At 42.4% G+C, this 12,713-nt stretch overlaps 1 protein-coding gene across 4 annotated transcripts in view; it reads left to right on the forward strand.

Annotated features, from left to right (window-relative positions):
* The window catches only part of LOC133348558 (huntingtin-interacting protein 1-like), a 133,826-nt gene that overhangs the window by 41,071 nt on the left and 80,042 nt on the right, over positions 1–12,713 (forward strand). The window contains exon 1 of one of the 4 annotated variants that reach the window (XM_061561441.1): positions 2,897–3,258. The exons of the other annotated variants lie outside the window; for them this stretch is intronic. Within the exon in view, the coding sequence (XP_061417425.1) occupies positions 3,241–3,258 (18 nt within the window). The 5' untranslated portion in view covers positions 2,897–3,240. Of the gene's footprint in view, positions 1–2,896; positions 3,259–12,713 lie in introns of those variants that run through there. 4 annotated transcript variants of the gene reach the window in all.

Genomic DNA, 12,713 nt, shown 5'->3' on the forward strand with positions numbered 1-12,713 from the left:
GTGTTTTTTCACACCTGATGATGATTGCTTGTGTTGCAGTCGAAACGTCGTGAAAATTGTATTGTTCTTCTTGGTTTTTTGGGTAAAGTCACGTAGAAGGGAAGTAATAAAATAATAAAAATAAAACATAATAACATAATTCTCACGATGTTTCGGCTACAACGCAAGCAGCCGTCTTCAGGTGAAGAATGAGACACTGCCAAGCTAGGAGATTATATATAAGCTGGGTTGGAGGTGGAAGAAGAGCGCCTTAACAAAAGAATGTGCATATCAAGAGGAATTTAGCATATATGCACATTCTTTTGTTAAGGCGCTCTTCTTCCACCTCCAACCCAGCTCCGAGCTTGGTAGTGTCTCATTCTTCACCTGAAGACGGCTGCTTGCGTTGTAGCCGAAACGTCGTGAGAATTATTTTATTATGTTTTATTTTATTATTTTATTACTGCCCTTCTACGTGACTTTACCGAAAAAACCAAGAAGATGAATCCCTGCAGTCACGAAAGCTTTAAATCAAAGTTTAATTGTATTGTTGTATATTTTTATTATTTCCCTTCTACGTGACTTTACCGAAAGAACCAAGAATATGAATCCCTGCAGTCACGAAAGCTTTACATCAAAATTTCATTCTCAATGATTAGTTTTTATCTTTTACGGGAGAACGTGTTCATGCTTATGGAGGAGATTTCAGTTGAGTGAAGGTACCTCGTCTGCATATCCCTTGGAGCGTACAACTCTATCGTTAACTTCGCATTAGTGTGGAGGGCCATTTTGAACGTATATTACATTGAACGAGATTTGAGCTATCCCTGTTTTTTCAGAGGGCACATGTATGTATGTATGTTGAACTTCTTTCGCACTGTATGTAGCCAACTATGCTAATCGGAGGTGCGGTCGGTGGAATGTCGAACTTAAAACAATTATAAAATGTTAATGTAATGCAAGAGTGGGACCCTCTCCTCATTTTAGCTGCGTACGTCAACTGAAAATTTAGCTCTGTAAATTAACGCGGACATCATGTATTATGTATTGCGAATGAGATGTGTTTAATTTAGGTTTTAAAAATGTATGATTAAATATGAGTGGTTCATATTCTTGGTTCTTTCGGTAAAGTCACGTAGATGGGAAATAATAAAATAATAAAAATTCAACAATAAAATTCTGACGACGTTTCGATTGCAACACAAGCAATCGTCATCAGGTGATGATGTTGCAATTGAAACGTCGCGAGAATTTTATTGTTTTATTTTATTTATTTTATTCTTTCCCTTCTACGTGACTTTACTGAAAGAACCAAGAATATGAATCCCTGCAGTCATGAAAGCTTTAAATCGAAAAATGAGTGTGGTTGTTCGTGGAGTACCGAGTTTACTTGTTGTTTTGCGTGACTGTTTTCACCAAGAAAAGACTCGCTGAGTCTCGATACTTTTTCTGGGAGGTCGTTGCTTGGGATTTATTTTTTAATTTACAATTTCTTGAGTATTTTTTGCTTGATGAGGGAGGCTTGTGTTGCCTCCGAAACGTCGTGATTTAATTTAGTTGTTTTCATTTATTTTATTTTATTAATTGTTTTACCTACGTGACTTAACCGAAAAAACCAAATAGTATGAATCCTTGCAGTCACGAAAGCTTCAAATCTAGAATAATTTTTTGCTTGTTTGCAGAAAGCAGAATACCTGAAGAAAACCCCACACCTACAGAGAGAAACGTCACAAAAACATGTTAGCAATGTACTTGTGTATCTCTTATGCTGACAGAAACCTCACTGGCCCTGTTGTTTGGTGCTTTTGCAAATGACCTCAGCTTGATCTAGTTATGCTCCCTCCTTGCTACTGGATTTTGTAAAGGTGGACAAGTTAACATATCTTATTTCATCCAGAATACTTTCTACAAGCGGTGCCCTTTGTGGCTCCATGAAAAGTTGGTGAAAGTTGTTGCTGGGAATAAATGGTTATAAAATTGTAACCAAGAGTTCAAGTAGCAACGTCTATACTAAAAATCGCAATCTGGTAAATGGAGTCGAAAGCTTACGTTAGAGGTATATGTGAAACGTCAATTGAATTTGTACCACTGTCAGTACAGTGTCATATAAATAGGAGCATGGCCCAGCCTGTATTTAAAACTTATGTGTTTATTCATCCTCAGCTGTTGAAATAATACATTTCGGACGACAGCTTGGAAGAGTAATTAATTTGCGTGTCCGCTGGAGGGTGCTCTCCTGATTAACTGAATCGATGGCACCCGAATGGATCGATGGAATTCGAACATAAGGTGCAGCATGTGCACTACCCCTCTCTTGAAGAGAGAGGAATATCTGAGGATGAGAGCTGCCCCTGGGGCCACACGGAAAGACCGCTGGAATAGCAATGGTGAGAAAACAACCGCTCGGAAATTAATCGCTGGAAATCTTAAAAACGGCGCCGAGACTTTAAATTTTTAGGACGCGCGGCATTTTTGTATGGGTGCGTTCATTTTACGTCTGTGAATGCAACGCGTATGTCTCTACGTACGTGTGTCTGTGTGTATATTGCTTTCCCCGGGTCATAGAGGCCATCAGTCAGTGGCCCTTGGAGGAAACAGCCTGTCGGCTGATCTGCCATTTCCCTTTTGCGCCTTCTGTCTTTTTTTGCGTGCGGCCACAAAGCGAGGCGTTCTTCTCTTGGGGGATGGTGGGGTGGGTGGAGGGAGTGAGTGAGGGAGGGTCTGGCCCCCAGTCTTTGGCTCATTATGGTTGCACCGTTAGTCGCAGGCATTGTGTGCGTGCGTGCTCGTGGGTGAGTGGTACATGCACACAGCAGGGGCAGCGGTGGGCGTGCGCTCGGGTGGAGGGGGGGAGGGAGTGTCTCTCTGCTTGTGGAGCGTGCGCGTATGAGAGAGAGAGTGAGAGCTCCTAGCGCCGTTAGCTGTTCGTGCAGAGAAAGGGAGAGAGGAGAGAGAGGAAAGCGACACACAGAGAGAGAGCAGCAAGTAAAGCCATGCTTGCTTGGCCGGCTCTGCCTAAATCTACGTGTGCAGCCATTTGGGTGATTATTTAACGGGGGACGGACGTTGCAAAAGAGAAGAAAGGAAACAAAAACGGGACCACAAAAAACCAGAGACAACAGACATCCAGTGACGGGCCCGAGCTACTTGACGGCTGCCAGTGACTCAACAAGTCCCGCGGAATAAGCTCGAGAAAAGTTGCAAGCGAGCATCAACAGCGCATGGGTGTCGGCTCGGGAGAACTGTACGAGTTTGCATGCCATGGCGGATCACAAGCTGGTAAGTTACTACTACTGCTGCTGTTGTGTGTCCTGTTCAGCTGAACGCCCTTTAAAGGCTGGCGATTGTGGCAGGGGTTGGGGGTGGGTTGGAAGCATGCCTTTTGTTCTGCCTCAAACCACAGGCCGATTGCACATCGAGCCTGAGAGTGTTTTTTTTAAGGCGGCTCACAACAGCGTTGCGTTAGGGCCGGTAAAGCGGTTGCTGCTGCTGCTTCTTCTTGTTCCTCTTGTAGCGACGTTTGCACGGGAACGTGCGTGCGCCTAACGCAAGCACGCAAATCGGAGATCCAACCACATCAGGTCGCGTGCATCGTTGTACAAGACCCCCGCACGTGGACGCACGTTAAAGGGCGTGCTTCATTCCATACCATTCATCCTTAAGATTGTTTCTCCGCGTTTTGTGCGCGGGGTAAAGTATTACAAGTAGTTACAAACACATATTTGGTGTTGTACGCAAAGACCTCCCCCCCCAACACCCCCGATAGTCTTAACATAAATTTGGTGCCAAGTGACGTTCAGAGAGAGATAGCACCTGATATGAGGGCCGGCAACGAACGGCACACAAGGGGGGCTGGGTGGCCAGGATCACACCCTAGTGGCAATGTTTACACATCGCACCAGGTACTCATTTGAGGCTGGTTCGACCGGCTCAAGATGAATCGTCAACTGGCGTTGAACTGAACGGTGAATCGAACTCGGGGTGGCTGGGTCCGTAGCGCGATGCCGCTGGCCAACGTTGCCACCCACGTTTTGTACACGGTGGTACACACATCTGCACACATCTGCACACAGAAAGCACCAGGCAAGTGCAACAAATGTGCGCCCAACGTTTGTTTGCAGAGGAGACCCGCGCGTGGTCTCTTGTTGCTTGGTCTGAGTTCAGTGGCTGCCTTGTGGCGTGTCTGTCACCTGAGCTGTGCGAGTTAAAACAGGCAGCTGGTACTACCACCGCTCAAGGCTGTGCCTTTATTTGATGCATAATGCATAGGCAGCAAGAAATGTTTACAGAGGCTCATGTGCAGTGGGCTGAATGACCCACAAGACACACGATACATGAAGAACAAATCTAAAACACAGTATTTTTATTGAATGGTTCAGAGCCATTTCAATTTGTGCTACCTCCAATAAAAATCTGCAGTGTTATTTTTTTTAAAATAATAAAGAACATTTACAATGACCATTTGATTGTTAGTGTTGTACATGCACGTGAATCCTGCTTGTGGAAAGCCACCTTGCTGGATCCAGCACGCTGTGTCTCATAGTTGATAATCTAACATTGGTCATGAGTAACACGTACTACGTGCAACTCTGGGTCGGTCACACTAGGGGGTTGGGATTCTGTGGTTTTTGGACTGCTTGCCTCTTGAAGGAATTGTGTTCTCCACCACAGTAATCCAACCACATCCTCGCAATAGTTATTATTCTACACTGTATAATTCATGACATGGTCATATCACAACCGGATATGAAAGCATGTGGCGAAGGGATGTGAAATGTTTGCACGCGTCCTGAAAACGAAGTGATAGTGTTTGTCCAGACTTCTCACTCTCCCACTGCCTGGCATCTGTGCTTGAAGCAAAAAATGTGCGTGTGGTTTTTTTTCACATGCAATAGTCTGTACCGAATTTGTAAAAAGCATCTTGGGTTTTACATTTCCTGCCGTACGAATGACTAATTTCCGCATGGTGTATCGGGCACATGCAGGTTAGGTTAAGGTTTGTTTGGTTTAATTTAAAAAAGGTTCGTTTCAAGAGCTGATGGTGAGGTGGCATTACATTTTTTCAGTTATCTCTCTTCCCTTTATACATGTTTTAAAGGCCTAATTTGGACAGATACAATGTATTGTCAACGTGGTAATTGCTTGACTGTGGTACATGCTTTACTCTATCATGACCCTTTTTGGAATAATGTATTGCTGTGCACCACTTCCAGTGTTATTTTTGCAGCACAACATTCCCCTGGGACAGCCCGCATGACCACATAGAGAGTTCATATTGTCATTAGATTCTAAAGAGCATTAAAAAAACCCTTTAAATACCTTTCTAAGAGTGTTAAGCCATTGAGTGAAAATGTATTAATCTGCTAATGTTTATTGATTTGTAAGACATCTTGCGAAAGTTAACACATAATTTGCTTGCATTATGGTGTCGATAAAGACGTATCCTTTAAATGGATTAAATGCTGAATAATTTAGCTGACTAAAACGGGTTTAATGAGTTTAGCTTCCTGTTAGTTGCGGTCAAATTATGTTTAGTAAAGCATGAAAGCAGATTAATTGTTGGAATATCAAATGTTTTGTTTTCTTGGATACAATCGGACACGGAAGATATTGCCTGCAAATTGACATTCACATACCAGGTCCTCGGGGCGGCGATTTGACGGCCCACATGTACAGTGGCTCCACGTGTGGAAATTGACTCGAGGCAATGGCTTGCTCTCCCACACAACTTGCGCCTCATCGAGACTCCCCTTAAATGTTGGTCTGTTGCACCCAATCGCGTAAATTCTCGCATGATTGTCGTGACAAAGTTAAGACTCGTTTGATAACTTTCCTTACGTGATAATTGTATGACCTGCGTTTTACCCAATCACTTGCATTATCTGGCAATACATTCATTTTGTGATGATAGATTTAAATCTGATTCTGACCCATGATACATTTTGTTGATTTGCGCGTGTGTGCGCGTTTTTATTGTGAATATGCTGCGTGTAAACAAATCTTCATCATCCTCTGAAGCAGACGGTGCAATTTTTTACGGTCACTACATCTGCAGTATTAATTGGGGCGGCTGCTGGATTCGAACTGTGAACCTGTGCAACAAGCGGTGAACCCGCTCCCGCTAGGCCGTGTCACCGCCAGATGACGGCGTTGACATTAGTTTTATTAAATAGACTTAACATGCTCGTACGCTGAATGTATCAATATACATTTTCCCGAAATTGTGATTGTTCTCTGGAGTTGTGTTTGTGCACCTTTTAAAGTTTTCCGGCCAAGGTTGAAAGTGGGCAGGGCGCATGGGGCTATTGCAAACATCCAATTTGAAGAAAAAAAACTCGAGTATAAAGTTGTGTTGCTGTTAAGGACTTGGCCGAGAGAAAGACAGCCAAATTGACCAAAATCTTGGCGAAAAAAACCAGCGCTAATAGGATTTGCCTTGCCAGCCAAGCTATTGACGTCATGATGATGTCAAACATGCGTAGTGTGACATAATCTCTCATGTGGCTTGGAATGTAACGTTACAAAATATATTTAAATATATCTGAAGACAACGGCACATTGGAAAAGCATGACAGAATCCAGGTATATGCATGATTTGTCATCCTGTTGTGTGGACTAGTAAAACCAATGTTTAAGTTGTGTTGTCATCTATTTTTTTTCTTTCTTGTGTGTGACTTAATTGAAGTAGGAACTCAAGATGAATTATGAAATCTAGCTTGTACTTTAATTAAGGAAGTATATCTTTGTGATGTCAATGGCTAAACTTGAGTGATTCCCAGCTAAAGAAAACACCAGCAGCAAGTGATATTTTACTGGTAGGAACCTCCTGGTTACACCAGCCCACAGGGGATTATTGTGTCCGTCCGTCGTGCATGGAAAATGGGAGGGGTGGGGCTGGGTAGAGAGGGGAGGGAGGGGTGGGGCTGGGTGGGGGGTGGGATGGGTGGGGCTGCGTGGGGAGGGGCTGGTCACCCCGTGGTGCCCTTATACAACTCAACGTTTAACCTACTCACGCCGGCTTGTGCCCGCCCTCACAGTCGGGCATATTTGCGGAATACACCACGCCGCCGTTGACCCTGGCCATTGACCGAGCAACCCAACGTTCCTACCAGCTCCCTCCGCAGGAATGTGTTAAGCAGTCCTGGGCGCACCCCCTTTACCAACCCGCACCGATTAGCGTGGAATAAAGTGTGGTCAAACATTCCCCTCAATCGACACGGTGTGGCATTCTTCCAGCAGTGGATTTACAAAGGGGTGTAATTTATAAGTTGGAATTAAAATTTATGCACACAAAATACATATATTACGTGCGAAAGACCCTCAACATACATGTGCTTCCTGTGTGATAGGCCTTTTATGCACATGAAACTCATGTTGATGCTATAACGATAACCTTTATTTAAATGCTTGTGGCGAGTGATTCCACGGTTTTGTGACACAGGACCTCAAGAGTATGTTGCTAAATACGCAAATGAAATTTTATTTATCTAGGAAAGGCTCGCTAAGTCTTAAGACCCTTTTTCCTCCATTGGGATGTTTGATAAATTCCGTTCTCTGGAAATTTTGTATCCGTGAGAAAACCAGAGTACCCAAAATCTACAGCTAATGAGGGAAATACTTCGAAGTCTGCATGGACAGGTTCACAAACACACTTGCTCTCATGCCATCTCCTGGCCACCAAGCATTCCAACGGGTTTCGAAGTTGCACAGGTCTCCGTGATCCATCGATTGTTGTTTCAGGCAATTGAAATGCAGGCTAGTGTTGGGTGTTGGGATTTTTTTTTTAATTTGTATGAAAAAGTCATGCACCTTTCATTTTTCAAATGCATTGAGCTTAATTTGAACAGGTTTTGTGACGGCATTCTATGATTTGCCTATTTCACCCAGGGCTGTTTGTTTTTGCAATAGACCGATGAAGTTATGTATGCAGTGTTCTTTAGGACGGCACACATGTAATATTGCATAGAGAAGCTTGTATTTGGTTGTTCATGCATCCATCGTGAAACTAAACAGATATTTTAATTAATGATTCAATTCACAATTACGTACTTAGTGTCATCAATTGAGCATCGAGTTGCTGTCCAGCATTGAATCGCTGAAATTATAATTGATAATTGCATTACAGAGCAAAAATTTGTATCTGAGTCAGTGACTCAGAACATATGTATGCACTCATTGCACCGCACTATGGCTGTAGCTTCTAGTCGCGTGCCTCCTCCAATTTACCATCCACCCAAGAAATAGCCAGGGAGAATTTAATCCCCGTGTATAACTATACACAAAGCAAAGGGTTACGTAGTACTTTAGTGTAACTTTCGCATGTTTTTTTATTTCGTATCGCAGCTGTGAAGTTTCAGTGGAAGGGAAGAATGAAGTAACAGTTGCATTGTCCATAATGAGTTTGCCTACAATGATTCCACCCCTATTTGTAATTTGATGAATTTAAGATTCAGAGTAACGATCTGATTCAAGAATCGTTTTTTGTCTCATTCTGTTCTGTCTGGTTTGTTCCATTTGGATGAAGGGTAACATTTGTCAATAATGTATTCTTATGCAAATCATGTGATGGACTGTATTGTGAGTGTACAGTATATTTAAATCCATTAATCTTTACATGACTCGTACAAAGTTAGACCTTTGTGTAAAATGGGGTCAACAGCACTTGTACTCTGCACACAGTTAAGCTGGGAACTCGATTGTTGAATCAGACCAAATATCTTAATAGACCTTTCATCACATCTGTTCATATCTAGTTTGCTGCTCTGATGATTGGGAAGTGTGGTGATTATTTCACTTTCAGCTAGTAACTATTCCAATCAATCTCCACCTTAGCTCTCTGGAAAGGCACCATGGGGTCATTACGGAAATGAGCACACCATCTGCCTATTTGTGTAGCTGTAAAAGATCAAGCGACTTTGTATTGCTATTACACGTTGGCGTCATGGTATTGATTATTGTCATATTAATTCATTTTGTATCCTGCAGGGGCGCTTAACACTATCCTGCATTTCTTTAGAGGGATGGTAGCAGTTTTTTGTTGTAAATTACGACAATGTAATGCAGGGTTTGTAGTGATGACAACATCTGGAAATGCTTTTCACCACATTCTGCTTGTTATCTGTATGTCCACAATTACAAGTTGGCAGTTGATATTTCTGAAATTTTGTTTTGTCTTTGATTGCAATTTAAAATAATTTTACTCTGTTTACTCTGTATTTACTGCATACACGATCGTCTTATTCGAAGTAAAGTCAGCCAACATGTCATGTTATGATGGCTGGATATACTATTAATATTACATAGAGATGGGTTATGGACAATTCTGTTTGTATAGAGCGGTTGTGCGGAGCGATGATTGAATAATTGAGTGTCTGCATAATGTATGTCTCTCATATATGCTGTATATGCATTTAAACATTTATAAACAAAACATATGCAATGTACTATCAACCAAAAATGAAGAGCATTTCATTGTCTAAATATACGTTCATAGTTATATTTTTGTGGTGGCGGCAGTGGCGCAGTGGTTGGCGTGCCCGGCTATAAACCTGACGACCTGAGTTTTATTCCAAGACCATGGCTAACATTAGGGGCGAGTGATATTTGAACCGGTCCCCCTTCTAAAATGGCACTGACCAATGTAAAGTATGGTCAAACAATCTCAATGACCGGCAGCAAAGGGGATGGAATGACAACGGCCGTTAAGTCAATTATGTTTGAATCGATCGCAGTTGTGGGAAAGATCAAATTCCGTGTATCTGCAGGAAGTGATTTCAACATCAGTTTATGATACGTGCATGGAAGCTGTAATCCCTACCCCATTAGGAGGGGGGAGTTCCAGAAATCCTTGAGGTTCCTGCTATTACTCAACACAATCTTGCGACAAATTGCTAGTATCTTACGTGTCTATGCTGTTGTGTGCAAAGCAACGGTGGCAGTGTTTTGCAGTGTTGTAGTATGTCCTCATTTCCTGACAGCCTTAATGTCGGCCCATTGAAGCAGACTAGATGTTTGTGTGACCTAATATCGGATGACATTGCACAAATACAGTTTTGCGAATGCATTTAAAATACCAGAGGGACTGAAGTGGGTCTTGCTTCGTATTGGGTATTTGTCTCCATAGCTCAAACTCAGGAGAATTATTCAGTAATGTGCTTTTGATTTGATACATTGTTGCATGGGGTGTTGCCTGAGTGTAATGGTTAGCACAGTGAAGTTGCTATCCAGAGGTCTCTAGATCGATATCCCAGCGTGGCAGTTAAAACAATGGGGCAAGTTTCTTAAATATCCCCACCTCTGTCCATGCAACAGCATAAATGGGTTCACCATCGTTAAAATAAAACTAAACAATGTTGTATTTACCAGGTAAGGCCCACTGAGCTGTATAGCTCTTTGAGAAGCGACCTGACCACAACTGATAGTTCAACGAACATGTGGAAATTGATAGTAGCCAAATACTCAAAACGCATGTTTCTAATTCTAGATTTGAAGCTTTCGTGACTGCAAGGATTCATACTCTTAGCTTTTTTTTCAGGAAAGTCACGTAGGTAAAAATAAATAAATAATACAACAATATTACCTATAATAGAAATAAAATAATAAATCACGACGTTTCGGAGGCAACACAAGTCTCCGTCATCAGGTGGGACCGTCACAGCTAAATTTACTGTATCAAGTGAGGCAAAATTCCAAGAGACAAGCTCTTAAATACAAGTTAAGGGGGAGGGAGGGGAAGGGCTCTTCTGAATGTGGTAGCCAGTGAATGGAACGTGTTGTGGGGGGGTGAGCGGCGCAAATAAGAGAACAATCGGTGTACCTCGACTTGGGGTTGTTTCTAAATGGGGACAGAAAATCCAGAGGACCTGGAGAAAATCCACATGACCACGGGGAGAACACGTATACTCCAACTATACAGGCATCAGAACCGAGATCGAACCCACAATCTCCTGCATACTAGGCAAGGAAGTTGACATCTCACCAATTGACAGGTTGTGTGTGGTAAGGTAAAGTGTGTGCACTCCCACCCCTTTCTAGATATCTGGCCGGAATGATGGCAGGGGTGCCGCTGTGGCGAGATGTTAACTACTTTGCCAGCTAAGCAGGCGTTTGTGGTTTTGATCCAGACCCTGATGCCTGTATATTTGGAGTTTGCATGTTTTCCCCTTGGTTGTGTGGATTATTCTCCGGCTTTTCTCTCCACATTTAGAATCATGCATTTAGAGTATCTGGCTGCTATACATTTCCACGTGATAAGCCACTTAGTTGAGCTATCGTTTGTGGTCAAGTCGCTTCTGAAAAAAAAGCTATATAGTTCAGTGGGCCTTACCTGGTAAAATAAAAAGAGCTTTTAGTTTAATCTTGAATAGATTCGGCCAAAATACCCTCCTCAGCGGTTGTCTAGAGCTCACTCGAGTTGAGCCACTTCCGCCAGCAGTGATGTGAGCAGCAATTGCAGGGCTCCACCGGAACCTTTTACCAATGTATATCCACACCTGCTAAATCCATCAGCAAAAACAACACTGCCTCCGCTCAGAGTATTTTTGTTTCAAACTGTACAGTACTGCAAAGCCAAGTCTCTCATACATAGCTATTTTGTACTTGGGGTAGATTTCTGGCAGATCGTCGTCATTGCTGACCATATACAGCTGTTCTCCGCACATTTGCTGTGACATCTATGGTGAAAGCAAGGGCGTTCTCAAGGCAAATTCCTCTAATCAAGTCTACCCATCTTTGTCTGGCTCATTCTGTACCTCTACGGCGATTTTATTTTTAACTCGCACAAACACATTCAACTTAGCGTTTTTAAAGATCAGTACTTTCTTAAACAGTTGTTTTGCTCATTGGGGTATTTCAGCACATTAATTCTCGAGACTTAAACACCATTATTTAATGTGGTTTTTCAATTTGTGGTGATTATAGCAGTGATAATTCAAAAGGCTTTTCTGCACATACAATACTACTTTGTGATTTCTTTATTCTTTTGTATTTTTTTAAATCTTTGCTGAATAGGAATCCCGGAGTTAGAGGCATATTCATTGGTGCTCTAAACCCACCAAACTGTCACGACAATGCATGTAATACAGTTTCTTTGTGTTTCTGTGCTTTCCATTTGCAGCTGAGTGGTCTATGGGTTTGTGACATTCCATGCCTTGTGGTAATTGGTGGTAGTTGATCACAGCTTTATACAGCTACCCTTCAAACACATTCATTTGCCTGCACCCGGCATTCAAGTTTGAAATTATATTATAATGCGATGTGTTGGCTGTATATTCAATTGATTTTTCAATTATCCTTTGGCGACGCTAGCATGCTTGTTGATTCCCACTGAAACTGATTGAAATGTACCGGACATTTATTTTTACATCTATGTCTCTGCCCACTCCTGGAGGAAGGCCTCGCCATGCCGTGTTGTTGATCAGTGGTTCTTGACCATACTTAACAAAGTTATTCAGTGTATGTTGGTGAAGGTGTGGATGGGTTGCGGGGGGGGGGCTTGGTGCCCAGGCCCGGGATAAGATATTGCTCGCCACTGATATTAGCCATTCCTAGGAATTGGACTCCGGATGCTGGGTTCATAGTGAAGTGTAATAACAACCGCCCTATCAATCCCCCTTAAAATGCAATCCAGTTATGATTTATAGATAATTCTAAATGTGACGTTATCTCAAGATGCTGTACAAAATGCACCTATAGGTTAACTATGGTGAGGGGCACATTATCTATTAACTGCCAAT

This window comes from Lethenteron reissneri, chromosome 27, assembly GCF_015708825.2.
Source record: "Lethenteron reissneri isolate LAM-NWPU_2019-01 chromosome 27, ASM1570882v1, whole genome shotgun sequence".
Lineage (NCBI taxonomy): Eukaryota > Metazoa > Chordata > Hyperoartia > Petromyzontiformes > Petromyzontidae > Lethenteron > Lethenteron reissneri.